We start from the raw sequence: 27,133 nt of genomic DNA on the forward strand, positions 1-27,133 counted from the left end.
TGTGATTTCAGTGATTTAGGGATACCCAATCTACACAGCATGAGACAGAAGGGAGGAGAAGAACAGAGCTTTGTAGCCACATACTGCTATTTCCCCTTGGAAAGGCAAGCTGCTGAGTGAGTCACAGGGAAGATGTGCAAATGTACACCCACACAGCCTGACCTTCAGTGGCTCCGTTGCTACCAGAAGAGAGGCTCACAGATATTGAGTTATCATTTAACCGCAGTTGTCATCCCCCGATTTAGGCTATTCAGAGACACATTTGACTGTGTAATACAGCAGTTATTAGTGTGGTAAACAAAAGTGAACATGTGGGGTTTGGACACACAGATAAACATGACACCCTGGTTAAGAAAGGCTAAAAAAATCCAGGGAGGAAAAGGCTCAGGGCCATTCTTTAAGTAAATATTCCTCCAAAAGCAGTTTTCTCTTCTGAATACTCTGTCCTAACCTTCAGTCCTATTTTTGAAAGAAGTCCAAAAATAGATCCTCAATGCTCCCTGAAGTATCTTGGAGTTTTCCATGATTTTAATGTAATGTTACTGCCATGCATAGCTGACTAAAATCTTTAGTCACACAAGGAATCTTCCTGAAAGTAAAAACAAAAAAATTTTTCTTAAAGAACAAAAGAGAATTGTCAAATATAGGAAGTGTTCATTTGTTTTCTCTGGCAAAAAATGAGAGCAACCCCATTCTAAGCTCTGACAACAACCATGTGGCACGTGTTAAATGCTGGCCCTCAAGTTAGGCTTATGTTAGCATCTGGCTCCATTGCTAACTGCTGAACCTTGGGCAAGGCACTCTGTGCCTCAATCTTCTCAGCTATAAAATGGGCATGAGGGGCTTCCCTGGTGGCGCAGTGGTTGAGAATCTGCCTGCTAATGCAGGGGACATGGGTTCGAGCCCGGGTCTGGGAAGATTCCACATGCCGCGGAGCAACTAGGCCCGTGAGCCACAACTACTGAGCCTGCACGTCTGGAGCCTGTGCTCTGCAACAAGAGAGGCCCACATACCGCGATGAAGAGTGGCCCCCACTTGCCACAACTAGAGAAAGCCCTCGTACAGAAACGAAGACCCAACACAGCAAAAATAAATAAATAAATTAACTCCTACCCCCAACATCTTAAAAAATTTTAAAAACCACAAAAGGCAGAAAAAGTGGAAAAAATAGGAACAAAGAATAAGGACAGCGAAATAGAAAAACAGTAACAAATATTTAAAAAAAAAATGGGGGGCTTCCCTGGTGGCGCAGTGGTTGAGAGTCTGCCTGCCGATGCAAGGGACACAGGTTCGTGCCCCGGTCCGGGAAGATCCCACATGCCGCCGAGTGGCTTGGCCCGTGAGCAATGGCCGCTGAGCCTGCGCGTCTGGAGCCTGTGCTCCTCAACGGGAGAGGCCACAACAAGGAGAAGCCTGCGTACCGCAAAAAAAAAAAAAAAAAAAAAAAGGGGCATGAAAAAAGTATCTACTTCAAAGAGGTATCCTGAGGATTAAATGAGATAATCCACTTGTGTTTAGAAATATGCAGGTGGGGTATGCAACAGATAATATTATTACTATTACTATAATTAAGAGAGTTGCTAAACTATGTTCCCATACACATTGATGTACACCAGAATTTAAAAAGCAATAATTTGCTTCTAAGGAACAGACTGCAGAAAAGGAAAAGTAATAAATTTACTATGGAGAAACCTGGCAGACACCACTTTAATCAAATAATTAAGGTTAACTTTACCAGTAATAAGACATATTGATATCATGTAGCTCCTGACATAAGACCATGAGAAGGGCACATCACCTCTGTGGAATTCTTCCCCAAAATCTGTAACTGCAGTCTAATCACCACACAAGTTGAGGGACATTCTACAAAATACCTAAAGAAGAACTCTTTTTAAAAAGACGTGGAGGGAACTTCCTGGTGGTCCAGTGACTAGGACTCCGCACTCTCACTGCTGTGGGCCTGGGTTCAATCCCTGGTCGGGGAGCTCAGATCCCACAGGCCACGCGGCGTGGCCAAAAAAATAATTAATTAATTAAAAAATTAAAAGACATGGAAAGACTAAGGAACTGTCCACACTAGAGGAGACTAAAGACACATGACAACTAAAAGCAACAGAAAAACTAAAATCCAAATAAAGCCTGTAGTTTTGTTCATAGTGTTGATGATTGCACCATGGCCATGGGAGATGTTAGCATTAGAGGAAGCTGGGGAAAGGGTATATAGAGAATCTCTCTTACTATTTTTATCATTATTCTGTAAGTCTAAAATTATTTCAGAATAAAAACTTTTAAAAAACACAACAGAGGGACTTCGCTGGTGGCGAAGTGGTTAAGAATCTGCCTGCCAATGCAGGGGACACGGGTTCAAGCCCTGGTCCAGGAGGATCCCATGTGCCGCGGAGCAACTAAGCCCATGCGCCACAACTACTGAGCCTGCACTCTAGAGCCCACGAGCCACAACTATTGAAGCCCGTGCCCCTAGAGCCCGTGCTCCACAACAAGAGAAGCCACCACAATGAGAAGCCCGCACAGCTCAACAAAGAGTAGCCCCCACTCACCGCAACTAGAGAAAGCCTGTGCACAGCAACAAAGACCCAATGCAGCCAATAAATATATATATATATATATATATATATATATATATTTTTTTTTTTTTTTTTTTTGCGGTACGCGGGCCTCTCACCGTTGTGGCCTCTCCCTTTGCGGAGCACAGGCTCCAGACGTGCAGGCTCAGCAGCCATGGCTCACGGGCCCAGACGCTCCACGGCATGTGGGATCTTCCTGGACCGGGGCACGAACCCGTGTCCCCTGCATCGGCAGGCAGACTCTCAACCACTGCGCCACCAGGGAAGCCCTAAATAAATTTTTAAAAATAAATTAATCTAAAAAAAACACACAACAGAACAATACCCATCAACTGGAATATATAAGCAATGGAACACTACTCAGCAATAAGGTGGGATAAAATAATGATACATGTACTAAGATGGTTGAATCTCCGAAGAATTATACTAAGTAAAAGAAGTCAAAGACATACACACACAAAAAACTATGTGAGATTCTAGGAAAAGCAAATATAGTGATAGAAAGCAGACAGAAAGTTTACCAGAGACCACAGAGGTGCGACAGAGGATTGGCTGCAAAAGGATATAAAGACATTTTTTTTTGGTTGATGGAAACCATCTAAACCTTTGTTGTACTGGTGGCTATGAGTTTGTCAAAATTCAAATTGTGCACATAAAGTTGGTAAATTTTATTGAATATAAGTTACACCTTAATAGAGCTAACTTTAAAAAAAAACTGGCATACAGGGACTTCCCTGGCAGTCCAGTGGTTAAGACTCCACACTTCCACTGCCAGGGCCACTGGTTCTATCCCTGGTTGGAGAAGTAAGATCCCGCGTGCTGCGCAGTGCGGCCAAAAAAAATAATAAAAAACAAAAAAAGTTTAAAAGCTGTGGTATATTATGAAACCTTTTGTGTAAAAGTCGAAAGGAGATACGAACATATACAGACATATATACACTTATCTTCAAAAGGAAACACTAGAAGAATAAATCAAAAAGCAAATAAAAATGATTACCCATAAAGGACTAAAAGAACAGGCAAAAAGGGATATGATAAAATGAGACATCTTTGAATAAAATTTGTTACATAATTTTGACTTTGAAATCATGTAAATGTTTTACATACTCAAAACTAAACTAAAAAGAAAACAACTAGCGACCCCATACGCTGTGATGCTTTGTGTGATAACGGAGCCTTGATGCTTTGCCTATATCCCATTTCATTAAAATGGACCCAGACTATAAACTTGACCCAGCCTAATCATTTTTCTTCAGTAATGAAGTCTCCCTGCTGTATTTATTTATGTTTTGCTCCAACATATCTGAAAGCTACCATCTGTGGCTAATAAGAACAAAACACTATCATGGATTGTTTTAATTTCCTGTCTGTTATCAGCAGCAAGGAGGTAACCCTGGAAACAAGGATTTATGGCATTCTATTTCCTGCTGTTGGTCATAACCAACAAAAGAAACCAAAGCCACCTCCAAAAGTTGAAGGCCTATCTATAACAACACCACACACAAAAAGTATAAAAGTATACCTTTCTCATGTCATTCATGACTAAGCAATGACAACAAACAACCCTGCTGGGCAGCCATCCCTCAAGCATTTTGTCCCTTCCTGAAAGTGCATGAAGGCAGGCCCACAAATGACCCAGAGTAAGTATTTAAGCACCCTCTGAAGCAGAAGTTCTGACTCCCCCAGTGAGCTTGTTAAAACACAAATCCCTGGACCCCACCCCCAGAGCATCTGATTTAGGAGGTTTGGGTGAGCCTGAGAATTTGCATTTTTAACAAGTTCCCAGAAGATGCTAATGCTCCTGGTCTGGGAACCACACTTTGAGAGCTGCTGTTTTGAGGTATTCCATGTTCTGTGCTGCTACATAGAATCTTTACACCTTGAAAATGCTCCTACTGATACATCATATATATTAAGGAACACAGAGCTGTTTCTGCTGGGATAAAAGGAAACTCCTAGGGGAAATTCCACACAAAAGAAAAATTATATCTAAGGAACATTCTTTTGCATGAGTGTTAACAGTAATTAGCACTATCCTGGATGTTTTGTGATCAGCACCAAAAATTAGAGATCTCTGAGGAAGTCAGAATTGCACAGATGATCCATCTTGCTGGAGGACAGCATTTAAAGACAATGGAAGAAGACCTGGAATGCTGAACATGCGTCCATCCCAAGGGACAGGAAAGAGAGAATGGGGTCTGCTTACTGGTTTTCGAATTAAGAGAGAACAAGATGCAGAGAGTGAGACCTAACAAGGCATCAGGCCTCTTCACTCTTGGCTGGAATTAAATCAACTCAAGGGGCTAACAAAGATAAGCCCACCTGATTTTGTGGAGAAAGATCTGAATCACTGGCCCAAACCCTCTAACATTAGAGTTGCCTCAACCAGCATAGAGTACTTACTTCATTGTACTTCCAGGTACCACTGTTATCTGGGTTGATTTCTCCCAACCTTGGAGGTAAGTGTTGTAGCTGAGTTTGGAGTTTCCACACAGTACCCTACACACCACGCACAGAGCCAGAGCTAAACTGACATCTTCCATTTTATCTAATTAATATCTCAGTCTTTACCCTGTGATTTACTTCCTTAAAATAGAAGACTCCAAAGAAACTCACATGGTCAAGGGAACATAAGACTTCTCATGGCAACATTATTGGTAATAACAAATAATAGGAATTTAAATGTGCATCAGAAGGACAATTATACATCTTACTTAGAAAAGCACTAAAACCATTAACTAAGGTATCTCTTCCTTGTGAGTAGCAGTAACCTTCGACCAAGATGTGTGCTTGATTATCCTTGTCAAAATCACATATGTACTGACCTCCCCGCTTACCGCTTCAGAACAGTTCTCAAAGTTCTCTGAGAGACTGTCTCTCAGGTTATAATCCTCAGGTTGGCTCAAATAAAATTTTCCATTTCTTACTTAGATTGACTTGATTAATTTTTTTCATTGACAAGAGTATGTCCATTTAAATGAAGTAGAAACAATACTACCTGTTGTTTGTGGACACACACATAAAATGAAAGTATAAAAATAGGCATGAGAGTAAGAGATCAAATTCAGGATGGGGGTGAACTTTGCAGAGGGAGGCTAGCAGGATCAGAGAGAGATAACTATGAGCTTTATCTGTATTTTTAAAAGCAATTATAGTAAAATATTAAGGTTTGCTAAAATAGGATGAATGTTGGCTAAATTAGTTCTTTATACTTTTTCTTGTATATTTGAGATATTTCATTAATAAAAAAAAAAAGATTTTTTAAACTGAGGAGTTCATACACAGGCTGGTGTTTTGTTTTTCTCCTGAAAAAAAAGCAGGCAACTGAGGTTACCCTTGCACAGGACTGGGACTAGAGAAGGATTCCACAGGGAAGACACAGCCTGCTTCATGCAATGCTGCAAACGCCTTCAGAAACCTCCCTAAATCACACTCTGCAATTAAAGCAAAGGCTTCTGCCCTGAGTGTGGCACTGAAGCTTTCTGTTTTCTACCTCCTGTTTGAAAAGTTTGTCCTACGAGTAAGAGCAACATTAAAGCAAATTAAAAGAGAAAAGAAAATCACTATCTCTGCTTTCATTTCCATCACGGTAATACACCTCTTGTTAGTATTCCAACAGGCACAGCTTTTTGCACTTAACAAGACAGAGCTAACATTTGTAAACTGGCCAAAATAAGCATGAACCCGAACATTCCACAGACTGACATAATGACAGAAACTAAGATGACTTTAGACAACCATTCGCACCATCTGCTGAAGTAGGCGGAGCAGCTGCACAGCTTTGATATGCTCCATGAACTGACTTCATAAACTGCAAGTTTGTCAGCAGGAAAGATCCAGTGCATTGCAAAGAAAGTCAAAGTTCGGTTATTTTGGAAATTTCCCTTCCTGCCATCCTTGGCAGAGATAAATTCCCATGTTGCACTAAGCAACTAAAATATAGCTAAGACAACATGAATGGACCTTGAGGGCATCATGCTAAGTGAAATAAGTCAGACGGAGAAAGACAAACAGTGTATGATCTCACTTACATGTGAAATCTAAAAAAGCCGAACCTGTAGAAACAGAGAGTATAATGGTGGTTACAAGAAGCTGGAGGGTGGAGGAAACGGGAAGAGGTTAGTCAAAGAGTACAAACTTCAAGTCAGAAGATGAATAAGTTCTGGGGATTTAACACACAGCTTTTTAATTATAATTAACAATACTGTATTAAATATTTGAAAGTTGCTAAGAGAGTAGATCTTAAAAGGGTGGTAATCATATTGCAACATATAAGTCTAGCAAATCCATACGTTGCACATCTTAAATTTATACAATGTTACATGTCAATTATATCTTAATGAAGCTGGGGAAAAAATACATAGCCAAGGCTATGGAAATAAATGTGATGGCTGCCCTCAAAAGAGTATTGATATGCATGTTTCAGCAAATACAGTAGCAGTATGCTCTTCCCATCCTCTCAGCAGCTGTTTTTATGAACACAACATCTCTCCCTGAGAGACAAGTTTCATATATGAAGTTAATTAAGACCTTTTTCTTGATCACAACAGTAATGTTTGTTACAGTTTATCTATAAGACATTAAAACACTGAAATGAGAAAATGGAAGCACATAAAATCTCTCTACCCAAAATTACTTAACTGGGTCTTAGGGAACCACACGCACAGTAGTTCAAGAAGTAGTATGGTAAAGTAGAAGGAATGAGTTAAAAGAGTCCAGAGACCTGAGTTCTCTTTCAAGCTCTGTGCAGTCTGTGACCTGGGTGGCAGGGTCCTCACAAGTAAGAGGATGGTTTTGAAAAAGGAATTCAACATGACTCTCAGGTTCCTGGTTTGCACAACTCTGCGAGTGTTGGAAATCGATGCCAAATTACAACAGAATTACCCCTCCCACTCCACTGGTGAGCTTCTGAGATGTGCACGGCAATGGCTAGTGGCTTTCTGTACTGAGGAAGAGAAAAGCACCTGTTTTAAACTATTCAGATTTATTCATGGATAAAACTGAAGGTTCCCAATCATATACACTATTAACTCTCAAAGTTACCTAAGCCAAAGAACTCTCACTCTGGTCACAGTTTACTACTCTGAAAATCTGTGGTAAAAGTTCCTTATTTGTGGAAAATAAGATCCTTAAAAGGCTGTTTAAAGAAAGAAACACAGTGTATTCAAGGAATCATTAAAAAAATACACACCTGTCAAATTTAGTTTTTTAATTGGATAATTCTGTATACCTTTCACAATCCAGCTGTTTCACTGAAAATGAAATTTACGAAACAGACGGTGGTAACAAGGTCTGGTGTGCAGCAGTTCTAAAGAAAGAGCACACCAATCTGATAAACTATCCATTTGCTTCAAAGCCTTTAATAGGCTCATCCCTTATCATCCTACTTTCACTTATGCCATGAGATTTCACACTGACGGATGTTATGGAACCATTTGTAATGCTATCCGACAAATAAGTCCCAGCAGGGTGTGCAAGTCTCTATCATTCATGACAAATGATTAAGGGACAAGGGATCATCTTTTAGAACAGTGGCTCCCAAATGCAGCCAATCATAGGGAGCCTTGGAAAATACAGCTTCCCAAGCCACCCTGACAAAGTCTGATTCCCTGGGTGTCAGGATGACCCCAGGATTACGTCTTTTAAAAACCCAAATGATTCCGATAACCAGTCAAGCTGGGAGCGTAGGTTTTTAAGGGGTGAGAGTGGATGAAGGTTGAAAATGGACCCACTACTGGCTCTAATTTGCTGTTCAGCAAGGCCAAACAGTGGGCAATATAATTCCTCACCATAAACCCTCACTGCAGTCACCAAGTCACAGGGTGACAACTTGCACGGAACACTGTGAGCTCTGCACAGGAGGCCTGGAAGAGAGACTGAGGTGGGAGGTGGTGGGGTGAGTGACAAGGAGAGACAAAGGGAAGAAGCTGGAGCCACCTTCAGAGCGGGTGACAGAGAGGACCACATGGCCCAGCAAAAAATAGAGGAAGGAGGACCTCACACAAGAAAGTTGTACCCATCTCCCAGAAAAAACATCAGCCATTTAAGAAACCAATTGGCCCCTAAAGCCAATGCACTAGAAATCAGTTTCAAAGGTAACATGATCATGTTTTCATAGAAGTCCTGTACTAATTTCCAAGCTGGACACAAATATGTCAGACTGTGACCTCAAGAACCTTAAGATCTGAGGAAATAAGACGTCTATGTGTAAAAATATTTGGAGAATGACTATAGTTAAACTACAAAAGCAATAGTTTACATAAAGGGAAAAATAAGGGCCAGGAGAAGAAATACGGCTAAATTGAAGATAAAGATTTGAGCCAGGCCTTAAGGATGGATACGAGGAAAGGAAGAGAGGGTTTTCTAGAGGGCGTGAGGGAAGGAGGTACTATATGAGATGAAATACAGAGGTGAGAAACAATAAAAGGAGAGGTACACTGCCTGAATGGGTCATGCACTGGGCAGAAACCAAATTCCCCTCTGTTTTAGAGCATTGTTCAAGTTAAAATTTACATTTAGTTCATAACCTCTTTCAAGTCCTGCCACACTCTGCATTGGTCAAAAGTTATTATCCTCATTTGACAGATGAGGAAACGGATGCTCTATTTGGAAAGACTAAGTGCCTGCTGAAGAAGAGCCAACTGCTGGTTTGAGGGCTGGACTTTGACCCCTGTCCTCTGACTTCCAGATGAGAGCCTGATCACCAGCCACCAGAAGTCTGAACCTGGTGAGCCCAGTGGCTGGAAAGCCAAATCAGGAGTTGCTGCAGCCATGAGGTGACAAGGCCTAGAACAGCAAAGGAAATGAAGAGAGCAAATCAGATTCTCTAAAAGAAATATAAAATATCAATAGTTATGTATACGGAGGCTGAAGGAGAAGAGAGGGTCAAGCTAACTGCCAGCCCAGGAGAGCAGTTACAAAGAGTGGCCTGATAACAACCATCTGCTAGAGCCCAGAGCTGGTGCACCTCAGCTGCAAAATACTGTTTAACCAACTATTTATTTGGTTTATATGCAGGAAAATTCAGTAATTTAATGCTACTTTGACCTTTACTTTCTGAAATCAAACTGGAACAGTTTCAGGGGAAAGGAGAATCACATTAAATCTTCAAACTAATAAAAAGGCTTTTTTTAAAAAAAGGAACTTCTCTATGGAAGTTTATCCTAGGAAACCAGTAAAAGATAGCTTTTCAAACCAACTAGACTCTTACAATCTTCAAGATCCAAATATTGTGTCTCTCCTGATTGTGATATTGCATGAAGAAAACAGCATTCCTAATAAAAATGTTTTCCCTGAATTTAATCAAGTCTTTAGACCTAACTTCCAGTTTCCAGGAATATGAAGGATAAAGAAACAAATTAAATGAAAACAAGAAGAAAAGAATCACACAAATCTCAAAGGTGGAATACCTTACCGGATAGCTGACAACCTCTGATAAATCGGGGAGAGGAGGGTAGTAGGAACTTTTCTAGATTTAAACCTAACAATCAAATGCAAATGTATGGATACTGAGTGGGTCTTAGTTTGAACAAATCATGAGTGAAAGACATTTGGGACAACTGGGGAAATCTGAATGTAGATTAGGTACTAAATGATATGAAGGAATTAATAGTTAGTTTTACTAAGGATAGTATAAACGGTTAAGAAGAAAAACACCTCCAAGGGTGACATTTCACCTCTAAATACACATCTCTGATTTGCTTTCAGTAAAAGAACAGACCATACCAATATGACAAAATGTTAATTTTGAATCTAGGTAGTAAGTATACAGTTGTCCCTCATACAATTTTGTCTACTTTTGTGTTTGGAAATTTTACATAATAAAAATTAAAAGTAAAATAAAATGTCATGATTCTAACAGAGTATCAGTTTTCTTGGTATTACTGTTTAACCAACGAATCCAACAGTTCCTCTTCTAATTGATACAAAGCTTTATTAATAGACTGAAACCTCAAGTGCTAGTATGACTAGCAACTACTTACTCTTCTTGGAGAAATGTCTACAATACTCCTGAGGGGAAAGTCTTTAAATAAATGTTTTGTCCAAGCAAAGGGGCTAGAGGTTAGAAGATCACCAACCCTAAAGAGCATATCAATGAAGAACCTTTTAAAAAATCTGCGTCACAAGAAAAATAAGAGAGACCTGTTACCATAGAAACCATCTGTGTGGCTTGAATGTTTCAAAGGAAAACAGCACCTCTAGCAACAAAAGAAGCCTAAGGTCCTTGCTAGGACCTCACCTGTCAGCTGCTGGAAGTCAACAGATTGAGCAAAGAGAGAATGCCGACAAGCGTGCCCATACTACAGAGACCTCGGCGAGACAATCCAACTCTAGTCTAACTGCCTTTCCCTGCAGACCAGATCCACAATAGTCTTGAAAGTGACATGTGCAGGGTCATAAACTAGTTAGTGCAGATGCTGTGACTAGTCCAGAGTAGTTGTTCTTCCCACTATACCAGGATGAGTCTTTGTTAACACTAAAATGGTTTGAGAAACACCAAACGGACCCTTAGCATCAATATTGTATCAGTGAACATTTCTAACATGCTAAATATGTAGCTAAAAGACTTGTCTCCCTCTTATGAACTACTTCACTTGTAAAGGGCCACCCTTGAAAAGGCTCAGTTTATTGTGCTGGAGGGGTATAGAAAGAAAGAGTTAGATATTAAAATGAGAGAAAAAAACAGCATGGGCTAAGCTTGGCCTCCACTGAGGCAAATCCTGAAGGCGCTGACAGCTGGAGGCTGTCAGCTAACTGCACCTTACCCTTATCGCTGAAAGGCAAATTGTTTCTGATGGGCAACCAGAGTGGCACTCCTCCACAGTTGCCTGTGCATTAACAGAAGCACTTATATCTTGAAGGGGTGGTGAGCTAGAGAGGTGTGATCTACAGCAGCTCTACCTTAAAGTGGTCTGGAGTTCTGCAGAGTCCTCGCGGAGTCAGCAGCCTCTCAGTTGAACTCCAGCACCCAATACCTTCATCACTGCTCATGAACATCTTACTGCGAGCGCACAAACTATACCATCGGTATAATTGTATTTTAAGCTATTTTAGTGACAAATTCCTTGTTTGGGACATTTGTCAGTGGCCTCTGTTGAACTGGGCTCTGATTCCTATTTAGAATAAAAACTAATACATGTATGATCATGCCTCACATCAATAGCCATGAACTTCACTGAAACAGCATCTGGACCAACCAGATCTCAAAAAAATTCAACCCAGAACTTAGCAACTGCCAATTCCCTCACCTAAACCTGGATGCTTGTTCACAGAACTCTAGAGAGGCAAAAGGTGTTGACTGGTGGAGGTGGCAGGGGGGTGGATTCTCATGGTTAGCAGCCAAAACCAAAAAAAAAAAAAAAAAAGAGGAACAATTAGAGGAAGAGAGCAGGCATAAGGGCCAAATATTGCAGAACAAGCTTCATGTAGGACTTCTGCCTCAGTCTCCAGTTCCAGTGTGAGAAGGAGACAGAGTGGATTTTCAAAACAGGCTATGCACTAAGCTATGCACTAAGCTATGCACTAAACTAAAATGCTCACTTGCCCTCGTGAGGAGGTGGTGATGGAAGAGAATTTAAAAATGCAGACAAGAGGCTGGAACACAACAAAACATTACAGCCGTGGTGAGGAAAGACAGGAGGAAATCAGTCAAGTGTTTCTGGAAGGAAGAGATCTACTCGATGTCTGTAAAATCACTGTGGCACTGATGGATGGGAGCAGGACAAGCTAGGAGGCAAGACAGCCAGTAAAGAAGTGAGAGATGACTAAGAGTCAGAGCAAGAGAAGGTAAGAGAGTCTAGAGATATTCAGGAAGTATAAGAGTCAGGACTTGGGGCATGAGTGACCAAGGGGATTAATGAGAAGGAAGAATTGCAAGAGGAAATGAACGACCAGATTATAAAGCCTGGACAAGCAACATGTGTTCAGGTAAAGTTGCTCATTAGAAGGGCTGACTGGTCAAAATGGACTTTAGAAACATCAGAGAAAGAAGCCAGCCCTAATGCCTTCCCATGCTGATCTTTAAAAAGTTTAAAGTAAACCTGCTTTGAAAGCTTCATTTAATTTTAACTCTATGGTACAGACAACTATGAATATTAGTGTATTCTTTTTATTCCAGAACAGCTAAAAGCATAATCTTCTCTTAACTATCATGGACTATTTGTTTAAAAAAAAAATTCAAAATGAATTTCCTTCTAGGTTCAGCTCAAAATCTACCTCGTCCATAGTCATCTGTGATTTCAAGTCTCTCCACCATAAGAACCCACCTTGCTTCTGACCACACAGGACCCCACTTGCTCCTCTCTGCAGGAACTTAGTGTCTGGTCCCAGCTAGCACAGACCAGAGGCTCCCTGAGGGCCAAGCCAAGGCCAACCAGTTTTGCTTCCCTTTTAACAGTTAGCTCAGGGTCATTCACAGGCCTGATGTTTGATAAATAAAAAATATGCACACAGTTAATATATCTTCAATTCTAAAGATTTCTTAAAATAAGAAAATAAAATCCTTACAAATTTAAGAACATACAACATTCTACAGATGAGTTACTGGCTCAAACAAGGACCAAACGGTTCTTTTCTAACTTTAAAAAGATGCTCTTAACACGGACGAACCCTGAAGACATTATGCTAACTGAAATAAGCCAGACACGAAGGACAAAATGGTATGATTCCACTCATATGAGGTCCCTAGAATACTCAAATGCAGAAAGTAAAATAGAGGTTACCAAGGGCTGAGAGAAAAGGGGACCAGGGAGTTATTATTGGTTGATGAATATGGTTTCAGTTTGGGATAACGAAAATGTTCTGGAAATAGACTGTGGTGATGGTCGCACAGCAATGCGAATGTACTTAATGCCACTGAACTATATACTTAAAAATGGTAAACTTTATGTCGTGTATGTTTTAAAGCAAACAAATAAAAAAAAGGAATATACAACATTCAACTGTATGCACTTCAACACAGTTGCAAACATGCAGTAGGAAACACAATTGGGTAAGTTGGTAGAGATGCAACATAATTATGTTGTATTATTTTGCCTAATTATTCAGAGAAGATAAAATAAATTGTATCTCAAATTTACATACCATTGTAGTTACAGAAAAAATTACTTTAAATAAAAGGAAAGATTAAGAATTTATAACTGCATTTAAGAAAAAGTACAAACCCTAAAAACAAAGATTTAAAACAGAACTGAAGTTTCCAAATAGTAAAACCATTAAAACAGACTCACATTTGTAAAGTATAAATGATCAAAATATAATTAAATGTGCTTTAGACAAAATGTATAAAATTTTGGTTTTCAAATATCTCCCTCAAAAGATTAAGTGGGGAAAAGTCTGTTAGGTATTAATCCACCTTTGAACTGAATGTAATTTAGCTAAATTTTTTGCAATTATTCACAAATTCCCCTGATTAAAAATTTCATGAACTATCTTAAAGTCAGGATGTTAAGAAATGCCTCAAAACTAAAACTACTTGGCTTTCTGTTTGCTAGAATTCAAGAAGAAAAACAGAATGCCTATGGATTACACTGCTCACATCTTAAATGGATCCTCATATGAAAATGTAACATAGGCACTTAAAACCTGAGGGGGCACGGTGTCCATTGGAACATGAGCACTGTCATCACACACACCTGGGTTTTGCTCTGTGCCCTCTGGCAAGTGACTTGACCAGAGGCCTCTCAGTTTCCAACTCTTATTATATAATGAGTACAGCCTCCAAGTTGACAGGAGGATCATATGAGATCACACGCATACAACCTGGCCCACTTCCCAGGGCTTGGGTGCCCATACTCTTCTCTTCAACACCTAACACTTTCATTCACCAGCAACCAGCACATTGCTGCCTTGATACACACCAAGGGGAAGCTCACATGATCCTACCAGTCAGGAAAAAACACCTCAAAAATTTTATTTTCTGTAATTTGTTAAATTGCTCCCTAAAGTCCTACAATCTGGTTTCTGAGCACATTAAGCTATTGAAACTACTAACAACACCTTCAAATAAAATCTCAGTACTCATTGCTAACACAGACAAAATGTCTATAGCACTTCATACATGCTGGGCATTTCTCTCAGCACTTTATATGTACTAACTCACTTAATCCTCACAATAACCCTATAAGATGGATGATTACTATTAACTGCCCCATTTTACAGATGAAGCAATTAAGGCACAGCTGGTCAGTAACAGGATTTGAAGCCAGGCAATCTGACTCAAGTCTACTATGTCTCGGGACCTTTTCCTCCTGTTCCACGTTCCTTTTAAAACCATTTTCTGCCAACACTTACACTCCTGGATCTCCTGCCTCTCACATCTCCCTTTAGGGCGGTCTCTGCTGGTTCTCCTCTCGCTCTCCTTAGTGTCGGAATGCTGACATCTCCTCTTCTCACTCCTTTGAGGAGCTCAGGCACTCTCCAAGCTTAACTCTCAGCTTTATACTGATAATTCACAAATTTGAATTTCTATCCTTAAACCACCATGCCATCTTTTGGCCTGTTTAAGTCACTCCCTTTTCCTCTGCACAAATGCAAATTCTAACCACCCTCATCTCAAAATCTGGTCCAGTTGCTTTTGGTGCATAACAAAACATCCCAGAATTTAGTGGTGTACAACTATTTTATTATGTCCTGGGATTCTGTGGGTCAGGAGTTCAGACAAGGCACAGGAAAGATGACTGGTCTCTGGTCCACAACGTCTGGGGCTCAGTGGGGACGACCAGTTGGCTGGGGACTGGAATCACCTGGAGGAATCTTTACTCATATGTCTAGTGTTTGGTGCTAGCTGTTGGGTGGGACCCCAGCTAAAGCCATCAGCTGGAACACCCAGTTGTGGCCTCGCCATGTGGCAGAGCTTCCTCACAGCATGGCAGCCTCAGAGTAACTGGACTTTTTACATGGTGGCTCAGGGCTCCAGAGTATCCCACATTCTTAAAACACTTTCCAATTAATCCAACCCCATAGTTCTTCCTCATCATAAAAGAAGGAATATATTAAGCATCAGGTGCTTTTCGCATACCTTCTTAATTCTTGTAAGAGCCCAGGCAAAGCAGGTATTACCATTCTTTATAAAAAGAGAAAGATGAAAATTAAGTTTGGAGACATGCCAGTAATTATACAGATAGTTAAGGGACAAGGTCACATTCAGACTCAGTCTCTTTCTTTACACTATATGGATCACAATGAAGATCAAGCTTGCAAATATATACATTTAACTATTTTTCTCTAATTCCAGGGTAAAGGTTTTCAGTAACCAGATTTTTCTTATTAGCTAGCCCTTAAAAAGTTGTATTTCCTTTGCTTCTAGATTTGAAACAACTTTGTCACAATGTTTTTAATTTATCTATCTGAAAATACACGTACATACTTCAAAAATAAAAAACTGAAAATATAGTGAAAAGTCTTGCTTCTACTCTGGTCTGCCATCTGCCCAGTTCATATCTCTGATTGACATATAACCACTTGTGTATCCTCCAATTCTTAATGTCAATATAAACATTTTATTGTCCCCCCCAACATAACTCCTCTGCATCATTTAGCCATTCTAAGGGACTAGACATATAGGATGGTTCTTTTCATGGCGGCAGTGACTAACCTTGAGCATATGTCATTTCGTGTATGCAATTCCCAGAGGGAGGATTTTCAAATAGGATATGTGTATTTGTATTTAATAAATGTTGCCAAACTATCCTCCATAAAGATAGCTACACTCTCAACAGTAATATTTGTTTCCCTATAACTTCCATAATGTAATGCAGTATCAAGTTTCTAGACTTCGGCCAATCAAACAAGGAAAAAGTATATCTTTGGGTGGTCTGTGTGCATTTCTCTTATTGAAGGTGAGGTCAAGCATCTTTCCATGTATTTAAAAGTCATTTGTATTTCCTTTCCTGTGAATTCTCTGCTTACATGTCTTGCCAATTTTTCAATTGTGTTTTTTGCCTTTCTCTCACATTAATTTCTAGCATCTCTTTTATATTAGTATGATTATCCTGTTGTCTACAATATGAATTGTAAATATTTCTTCCCAGTTTGTCATTTCTGTTGGTATCTGACCTGTGAAAGTTCTTAGTTTTTATATAAAGTAACAATTATTTTCTTTTATGGGTTCTAGATTGAGGCATAATTAGGTCAATCTCCAGTGCAGAATTAAGGAAATATATTAGAGAAATTAACAACCTTATATATCTTTAAGCTTTATTTAAAATACTTTTAAACTTACTGAATAGTTGCAAAGATGGCCTAAAGAGTTCCCATATATCTTCTTTATAGAAGAACTCCAGTTAATAAATTCAGAAGGAATTAAAGAACCAAACATCATTATTTTTCAATTTCTAAAAAATACTGGATCTAGGCAATCACCAATGGCTTCTAAAGTGAAGTGAAATGCCGGTGAAAAGCTCTGTAATGGACAACTTAGACCGATAACACTTAAAGCTAATCGATTATAACATCACAAAAAGACAACTAGATATTTAACTGCTTACCAATGGAAGCACCTGCCACCACCTATGAAGTATTCTTGACTAAATTTAAGAGTTATTTGGTGGGGGAGGAAGTGGGGAGAAGCAGGAAGGCAAGCGTCTAAATCTAACTGCTAGTATATAATCAACACAGGCGCTAAAGGAACATGTTAAATTAAATCGTGAGAAAAATAACGAGCAGAACGCAGAATGTGGGAAATTCTATAGGACAAATGACCCTGTTTCTTCAACAAATTGTTAGGGGATAAAAAAGAATACCAAACTAACAAATTTAAAAAAAACTTGAAAACATTTATCAAATATAATACGTGAATCTTGTCTGAATCCTTATTCAAACAAACCAATTTGTAAAGAGATACCTGTGAGAAAAATCAAAGAAATGTAAATATTGGTTAGATATTTGATATTAAGGAATTACTGTTGATTTCAAGTATGATAATATTTTTAAGTCTCTATTTTCAAGATATAGTAAAGTATTTATCAATGAAGTGACATACCTAGGATTTGCTTTAAAATAATTCAGTGGGGGAAGGTGTGTGACAAGAGGAACAAAGCAAGACCTATGTTTATGTTAAAGGTTGGGTGATGGGCACATAGAAACTCATTATACTATTCTAATTTTGTGTACATTTGAACACTTCTACAATAATTTAAAAACTGACTGCAATCCTGACAGATTTTCTAGAGATTCTTCCCCATGAGAATTTTGATGTGCCAGGGAAACCCCCCAATTGCTTCAATTGATACCTTGGAATAATATGTTGACTGGATATAGAAGAAGCCATTTCGCCAAACAGGTGAGTTTCTACAGGCACAGGACTCTATGAGGGACACAAAGATGTCTAAAGGATGACCTCTGGCCTAGAATAGAAGTGTTCAGGAGATCCAGTAGAGATAACTTCCATGGCTTTTCCATAAAGCTAATCCCCTATGTTTTTCTTCAGTGTATAAAAAAGCCAGCATTTATTGAGCATCTACGCACAGAGCACTGTGGTAGAAGAAAGACAAGTGTTAAGAAGGGGTCCTTGTCTTTTTTTTCCTTCAATATTTATTTATTTATTTATTTGTCTGCGCCAGGTCTTAGTTGCTGCACACGGAATCTTTGTTGTGGCCTGCGGGATCTTTAGTTGTAGCATGCGGGCTCTTAGCTGCGGCATGGGGGATCTAGTCCCCTGACCAGGGATCGAACCCGGGCCCCCTGCATTGGGAGCACGGAGTCTTAACCACTGGACCACCAGGGAAGTCCCAAGAAGGGGTCCTTGTCTTTAAGAAATTAATTCAAACATTTATCAAGTCATCTACATGTGCTGGGCAATTTGCTAGGCATTCAAAGGTGAGTACAGACAGTCCCTCTTCTAAAAAACTGTGACTGAGGCTATAACAACCAAATTCTAGTGAGTAAATGTCCTCTCAATCTTGAGTATAACAAATTTACCTTGATTCAGACAATCTTTGATTAACCCCAATCTAAATTATCCCTCAACCTAATTGCCATAAACTCAGTAGAGAATGTATAACCATAGGGAACATATTCATTACATAAGCTGGAGTTATGAATTGTTCATATAATCTAGGATTCATAACCTAGGATTCATCAAAGATTAGATAGTTGCCCTCTCCTGGCAAATTTTATTACTGCAGTCTGACTCAACCAAATACTGGACACAAATAGAGGTATACTGCAAATGAGTCAGTGGGGGAATGCCCAGGCATAGAAGAGTTTCTAGAGCTGGACAAAGAAAACAGCAGAGGGCTTCCCTGCTGGCACAGTGGTTAAGAATACGCCTGCCAATGCAGGGGACACGGGTTCAAGCCCTGGTCCAGGAAGATCCCACATGCCGCGGAGCAACTAAGCTCATGCGCCACAACTACTGAACCTGCTCTCTAGAGCCCACGAACCACAACTACTGAGCCCACGTGCCACAACTACCGAAGCCCATGTGCCTAGAGCCTGTGCTCCACAACAAGGGAAGCCGCCGCAATGAGAAGCCCGCGCACCGCAATGAAGAGTAGCCCCCACTCCCTGTGATGAGAGAAAGCCTGCACGCAGCAATGAAGACCCAACGCAGCCAAAAATAATGAAAAGAAAAGAGAAGAAAACAGCAGAGAAGATACAAAAAGGGAAGGGGAGGGGAGGTGATTCAAATAAATCAGTACAATACTATGATTAAAATTAAATACATTATGATGATTCTCATTCTCTATCATTCTCCCAGTGCTGCTACTTTTCAGATATGATCTTGTGCAAGTTCTCTCTGTGCCCCAGTTTCCTTATCCCTAAAAACAGGGCTAATATTACCTACCCCGTAGGGTTATTGTGAGGATCAGTGAGGCAATACATGTAAAGAACTCACAACTGTGTTCAGCACATAGTAATCAGGAGTGTTTGTTGTTATTCAGATGTCAGTTCAAGCATCCACACTTCCCATCTCCTAGCGTAGATCAAGTTCCTTTGGTAAATGCTCTCACTGAGCTGTGTTCTTTTTTTTTTTTTTTTTTTTTTTTTTTTTGCGGTACGCGGGCCTCTCACCGTTGTGGCCTCTCCCGTTGCGGAGCACAGGCTCCGGACGCGCAAGCTCAGCGGCCATGGCTCACGGGCCCAGCCGCTCCACGGCATGTGGGATCTTCCCGGACCGGGGCACGAACCCATGTCCCCTGCATCGGCAGGCGGGCTCTCAACCACTGCGCCACCAGGGAAGCCCCGCTGTGTTCTTTTTATCACTAGATTTCTCCATCTATAATCACAGTCATTCATGTGATTCTGATGAATATCTGTTTTAGTCTAAAAGACTCTGTTCCATGAGGGAAGGAACCATATCTGGTTTTGCTGAGCCTGTTTCCCAGCATTCAGTTTAGTGGTTGGCACTCAGTGAATAAATTAAATGAAATTATAAAGTTCCCAGTCAGTCTTATGAATAATAGCATTTAACATTGGTATAGGTTAAACTGTGTTGAAGGTTAAGTTGAAGTCCTAAAGCTCAGTACCTCAGAATGTGACCTTGGAAATAGAGTAACTGCAAACGTAATTAGCTAACTTAAGATAAGGCATACCGTATGGTAAGATAAGGCATAAAGTGGATTCACTCCTATGTGACTGATGTCCTTAAAAGAGGGAAATTTGGACAGCGACAAAAGCAGAGATGGGAGTAATGCAGTTGCAAGCTAAGGAACACCAAGGATTGACAGCTACCACCAGAAGCTGGGAAGAGGCAAGGAAGGACCGCACTCCCCTCCCCATTCCCTGTGATTTTCAGAGGGAGTATGGTTCCACCAACACCTTGATTTCAGACTTCTAGTCTCCAGAACTGTGAGACAATAGCTTTCTGTTGTTTCAACAGTCCAGTCTGTGGTACTTGCTTTTTTTTTTTTTTTTTTTTTTTTTTGCGGTACGCAGGCCTCTCACTGTTGTGGCCTCTCCCGTTGCGGAGCACAGGCTCTGCACAGGCTCAGCGGCCATGGCTCATGGGCCCAGCCGCTCCATGGCACGTGGAATCCTCCCGGACCGGGGCACGAACCCGTGTCCCCTGCATCAGCAGGCGGACTCTCAACCACTGCGCCACCAGGGAAGCCCCATGTGGTACTTACTTTCTTATGGCAGTCCAGTGAAACAAAAACAAGTACCAGTTTGTTTAGTATTGCAAAGTTATGTGTAGGACTTTTCCTCCCAGGCCAGAAAAAAATGTTAACAGAATACATTTTTAAAAGAAACTAGTAAGACCAGATTTTCTCCTCCATTCTCAATGACTCTTAACAGCTTTAATCAACTTTGACTACTCCCAAGTTCCAGTCATAAACTTCAATAGTCTTGTTATTTTTTCTTCTTTATTCATAGTACCTTTTCTGGCAATACACAGAACTAAGTCCTATGTAAGAAGTATTCATTAACAAAATGGAAATGAAACTTATTAGTGAATCAAGATTTAAATGAACTATACACATCTAAAATAGCACCTCTCAATAATGAGATTAACTTTTCTACAACCTACTTTAAAACATGGGACATAAACTCATCTTTAGGCCACAATATGGGAGGCTATGATAAATAAGTATTATCACATCTTAGAAGTTGTTACAATTCTTAGTTCATCATGGCAGTATGATTTGGTAAATCACAGATGTTCATGATTCAAAAAGAAAAACCTTTTGTGAGTGCTAGCACATTTCAGTATGAAGTGGCTAAGGCTCATTTTTGTGTAAATAAACTATCTAATTGCCTCGCTTTAGCTTTAGAGAATAGTTGTCATCTTGTAGTGAACATGGTTGAGGCGGGTGGGGAAACAGTCAAGAAGTCCATCACTGGGACTTCCCATGTGGTGCAGTGGTTAAGAATCCGCCTGCCAATGAAGGGGACATGGGTTCGATCCCTGGTTTAGGAAGACACCACATGCCGCGGAGCAACTAAGCCCGTGCGCCACAACTACTGAGCCCGTGTGACACAACTACCAAAGCCCGCGTGCCTAGAGCCCGTGCTCCGCAACAAGAGAATCCACCGCAATGAAGCCCGCGCACTGCAATGAAGAGTAGCCCCCGCTCGCAGCAACTAAACCCGCGCACGGCAACGAAGACCCAACACAGCGAAAAATAAATTTAAAAAATAAAATAAATAAATTTATAAGAAGTCCATCACCTGTGATACCATCCCCTCTTCCTGCATTATATACAGGCTCACAGGCTTCCCAAATTTGGGACACTGTCAACTTGACTCATGAAAACTGCCTTGGCAACCTGGATAAGACAAGCTAAAATCTACTTCAACTAGAAATGTGACAGAAGACTCAAGACTCTTGTGTACTCCCATAAACTTATAAAAAGGACAACTGATGAGACAAGTTACATTCACTTAACCTTTGATGGATAATACGATCTAAGAGGTTGTTCCCATTTATACCCAGGAGAGGACAGGGAAAGGGAAGGGTCAGACACAAGAACATGAAGATCAAAGACCTCAGGCAACAGCAGACCCTCCGATTTAATTAGGATTCTGAATTTAAAAAATAGTGGAAATACAGGAAATATATAGAAAAGAAGACCTCATCAAAGGTTCTCTGAATGTGTAAGAGAACTAGGATGTGGTTAAATTGAAATGGGATAGCAACAGATAAAGATGAGCTGGTCCAAGGATCACCCTGTGATGCTATTCAAAGGACAGCCATTCCTGGGAGAGGTGAATAGTGTCTCTTCCAGCCCTCCCTCTACTACAAGCTACAGCTCAGTGGTGAACAGTAACCAGGAGACTTGCACAACCTTGACAGAGCCCCATTACAGGTGACCATAGATGCACCCATAATAAGGTACATACTGGAAAGTAAAGAAAGGTGTACCACGCAAGGGTCATGAAAATACACTGCAGTGCAGGGAGAACTGACAAATTCCCCAAACACCAGAAATTAGCATCAATTCACTCAAGAGGAGCTAAAAAAAATAATTTGGGGAATGTAAAGTACCAACTTATTTTATGTTTTACAAAACTTAAGTCAACACTAGTAACAACTAATTAATATACAGAGATATAAAAGATGTTAAGTATCTTATCTACAAGCATAGAAAAGTGACAGTTTCAAAGAAGTTTGCTTCTATCCAAAAAAATCTATAGTGGTCATTGACTTATACTCTCTAAAGAAATAAAAATTAGGGATTGGATAGGAGTGTTTTCTCTATTACTTACTTCTGTATTTTCTATAGATTTAAAGTATCCTTCCTTCTCCCACCCAGGTTGGTCCAAGGCCTGGACCACCACCATTTCAGGTTCATTCCTTTAAGTTCAGCATCATCCTTGTCATCCTCTCCTCTCTGTCTTTTATTTATGTACCTCTAAGAAATCAATATTAAGCCCTTAAGTGTGATCCTCTAGACAGAGGCTTTCAAACTTTTGACCACAACAAATACAAGAAATACTACATTCTACACTGGAGCCAGTACATAACAGAAAAAAAATCATACCTATAAAACCTACTTGTAAGCTTCTCAAAACATTTACCCTTACTACATATGATAGACCGATTTTCTCCATTCTACTCCACCTTATTTTAATGCTGGTGACCCAAGTATTAGGTCCAAACTCAGTGTGAAATGCTTAGTAGAGAAGATACACTGACATATCTCACCAAGTAGCAACATAAGGAAGCAGGTAAGAGTTCTGCATTCAGGCTGCCTAGATTCCAACACCAGCTCTACCATCTGAAGCTGTCAACCTCTCTGCCTCAGTTTCCTTAACATGGGGTAAAAGAATAGTGTTTACCTCAAAAATGAGGATTAACCAAAGACAATCCACATAAAGCACTTAGAGCATAAAAAATATTCAATTAATGGCTATTAATAATTCTTAAATGGTGTGTGACATTTTCACTATCGTAAAATACATATAACACTCATCACCTTAACCATTTTAAAATGTGCAATTCAGTGGCATTTAGCACATTCACAATGTGTGCAACCATCACCACTCTCTAGTCCTAGAACATTTTCATCTTCCCAAAAGGAAACCTGGAACCCATTAAGCAGTCACTCCCCATTCCACCCTGTCCCCCAGGTCCTCTTGGGTAGGGAGATGATTAGAGACCCCCTCATCTGATTTCTGTTCCTAGGTCCATGGACTTTTTAAATAATAAATTAATACTTGACTAGAACTGTCTTCTAAGGTAGAATGAAGTGTTCTTTGCAGTCAATAGTCCTATGGCTCATGAGACAAACTTCTGCTAATCATTTCTTAAGTAAACCTTTTGAGACACTTTAGGTCTCAAAAGTCAGGAGGACCTGACTCTCGAGGTCAGAAATCCCTCTCTCCTGTGAATTCTATTAGGGCGATTCCCAAAGCCTGACCAAGTGCGGTGGACACTTTCAGTGTCCACAAGGGGCAGACTGAGCAAGGCCCTAAGAAGATGTTTCTTCATTACATCGTGGAATATCACCAAATGGTAGAATATTCACCAAATGAAGAATGTTTATTCTTCAGTCTTTGTATTTTGAAATTCTATATTTGAGGCTCCAAACTTTTACCAACAAAGGTTTAAAAAGTAAACTTGGACACAGAACTAGATACCCATTTCTTGGCTTTAAGATGTAGTGTCATTTCCTTTATGTGCCTCACCCCTCTCACACTGATTTCTCACTCTTCCTTTGGGGTGGGGGAGACTGGGCAAAAATAACTGTTCTTCCCAGAATCTATTCAGGAAGTCTCCAGAAACTTGATTGGGGAAATAACCTGAGCAGGGAGGTTACCTTGCAAAGCAGCACTGTTATTCTTTGAGAAATGGTGAAGGCAGAAGGCTTCTTAGGCCAAAGGAATAAATGTCACCAAGAGGTACAGAAGATGTGAACTGGTAAACAACGCCCTTGGTCCGAGCTGTGCAAGTCAGATCTTTTTTAATTTTTTTTTTTTTCTAATTAATGACCAACATCGCTCACCCAGCAATTAGGCAGCGAAGTCCTCAATCATTTTCTACCGCCACCCCGCGCCCCCTACTTCCCGGCCTCCTGGGCAAAAGCCTGACCCTCCTCAGGCGCCGAAAGCACTGGGCCAACCCGGCTCCTTTGGGATGCGTGGGTGGGAAGTGGGTGATAGAGGGACTCCGGGTCCCACAGCCCAGCGAAACTCCCCGACTCCCAGGAAGCCGCTTTCCTGCTTTGGGGTTTAGGGAGTGGGGGAGAAAAGGCGGAGAAGGCTTTAAGCATCAAACTAACCCCCCAAAAACCTCACACTTCAAACTCCAGGAAAGCCCATGCCCAGAACTATGCCAAATTCTGCAAAGTCCTGAGCTCGAGTGAACTGGATGTGAACAAAAGAGAACTACGACTTTCGGAACACCCGGGTACCCCGGCAAGTCAGCGAGAGTGAGGGTCCCCGAGATTGCAGCAAAGAATCACCCCCGGCTTCAGACACACAAAGCCAAGGCTTCACCCCAGACCTACCAAAAATGAGACCTCCAGAGCAGAGATGACCTAGGAAGCCGTCACTTCAACGAGCCCAGGTGCACGTTCCTCGGGCATCCGGCCCTGGGCGCTCAGGCGACAAGGGGTCCAGGCTCCCACCCGGGGGCGGGGGTAAGGGGCGTGGGGAGGCTCTGTGACTGCGGTCCCGCCAACCCGAGGCTAGAGGAGAGGGCCGCGTGCAGCGAGCGGGGAGGACCCCGCGAGGGCCGCTTGAACCAGTCCCCGGGTGGAGAGGCCGCTGACTCCCACCGCGCCCGAAATGCGTCCCACGCAGGGCCCTCTCCTTGGCCGGACGGCTGGGCCAGGGCCGAGGGCGGGGTTCGGAAAGTGACAGCACTCGGCTTCCTCCGCCAAGAGTGAGGAACTCCGGAAACTTCCCGGAGCCGGCGCGCGCTTCCTGCAGCCACCTCCCCAGTGCCCAGCACGCCGGCCGGCGGGCGCACTGACCTGAGATGGTCTCCTGGTAGCCCTTGGTGAAGAACTGCATGGCCGTGGCCGCCCTCCAGGGCGTCTTGAGCAGCCCCTGCCGCTGGGGGTCCTCGCCCAGCGAGCGCAGGATGGAGGAGTAGGCAGCCGCCAGGTTGGGGAGGTTCAGCTCGTTGTCCTCCTCGCTGCGGGGCCGCTCGCCCTTCCAGCCGTCCGCCGGCTGGACGCTCTTGCTCTCCGGCCGCGGCTGCTTCTCGGTGGGCGTGCTGGGCCTGGGCCGCGGCGGCTCCCCCTCGGGGAACCCATTGCTGCACCGAGCGTCCCGCGGCTTCGCCTGCACCCTCCCCGGGCCCTTCTCCATGGACCTGCCGCTGCCGCCCCGGAGGGACCCTCGGACGCGTCAGGGGCTGCAACTGAACTTCGCCGGCGGGCAATGAGCTGGGACCGCAGTCACCTGAATAAGGCAGGCCTCGGGACAGGGGTACGCTCCGAGCCCGGAACAGAAGAGACTGAGGAGTGCCGGAGCGCCTCCTTTTTATGGGCTGGCGGCTCGGCCGGCGCCGCGGGGCGTTTCCATTGGCCGAGGCTCCTGGCGTCATGGCGCTCGCTCCGCCCCTTCGCCCTGCCCTCCGCCGGGTACACTGGAAGCCGGCTCCTGTGGCGCGGACTTTGTCTGAGTCCGTGGCGTGGACTTTGTCCGAGTCCGTGGCGTGGACTTTGTCCGAGTCCGTGGCGCAGACCTTGTCCGAGTCCCTCCCGCGCCAGGCAGGAGGATTGGGTTGGACCCCTCTGGCCGTTGCCGGATGAACCGAATCCTAAAGGGGGCAGGTGTTCGGAGCTGAAACCTCGGCGAGGGGAGGCAAGGGCTGGGTGCCCCGTCAGCCCTCTCCTCTTAGGGCAAAGAGTACACTGCATCAAGAGTGTTCTGGTCGCCTCGCCCTGTGAAAGATGAGCAAACAGGTGGCCTCGCCGGGGAAGAGACTGGGTTAAAATGTAGGTATGGAAACCAACTCATACTTTTAGGGCAGGAGAATAATATGAATTGAAACGATTGCTTCGTTAGTTAAAAACATGTCCAACGCACCTGCCTCCAGCCGCTGTCAGGAGGAATGTTACACCAAGTGGTCCTTAAGTGAGTCCCTATATCTAGGAGGACGGTATCTGTGGTGGCCAGAACTTTGACCCTGCAGAAATTGGTTTGCGAGCGAAGAAAAATTAGGGGTCTCATTAAAAACCAATTTGCGCTTTGTGGAAACCCAGCTGTGGAAATTTGGTGCTGATCGTTTTAAGAGTGACATGCTAAGTGCCTTTCTCCTGATGCTGATAGAGATTGTGAAATGTTATTGATCAACTGGACTCTTAACCAGTGACATCTGCTATGACTGTTTAAGATTTTTTAAATGGACTTTTTTTTCTTACTAGAGGGTTTATTTCATAACACCAAAGATGAGTTTTAAAACATGTATCAAATTAATATTTTATGATTTGCCCCAGAGAGTTTCTAATGCTGATTTTCTGACATATAAACACGTATTTAAGGCTTAGGATCAGACAAACCAGGAGGGAAGCCCCTGGAATTATTCTATGCTAATAAAGTAGCTCAGTCATTATTATTAGTAATTTGTATTTATTGGATGTCTGCTCCAGGCATATTCCTGTTCTAAACATTAAGGAAAGAAATATGGGAAATACCTAGCCTCCTAGGTACTT

The 27,133-nt window shown here is 41.9% G+C and overlaps 1 protein-coding gene across 1 annotated transcript in view; it reads right to left on the reverse strand.

Moving 5' to 3' along the window:
* Positions 1 to 25,784, reverse strand: part of GCH1 (GTP cyclohydrolase 1) — a gene marked incomplete at its 5' end in the record, with an annotated part of 48,346 nt that extends 22,562 nt beyond the window's left edge. The window contains one exon of the mRNA XM_079700867.1: positions 25,445 to 25,784. Within this exon, the coding sequence (XP_079556993.1) occupies positions 25,445 to 25,784 (340 nt within the window). The remainder of the gene's footprint in view (positions 1 to 25,444) is intronic.
* Between the last annotated feature and the right edge of the window lie 1,349 nt (positions 25,785 to 27,133).

The sequence above is a fragment of the Hyperoodon ampullatus genome, assembly GCF_949752795.1.
Source record: "Hyperoodon ampullatus genome assembly, chromosome: 3".
Classification (NCBI taxonomy): domain Eukaryota; kingdom Metazoa; phylum Chordata; class Mammalia; order Artiodactyla; family Ziphiidae; genus Hyperoodon; species Hyperoodon ampullatus.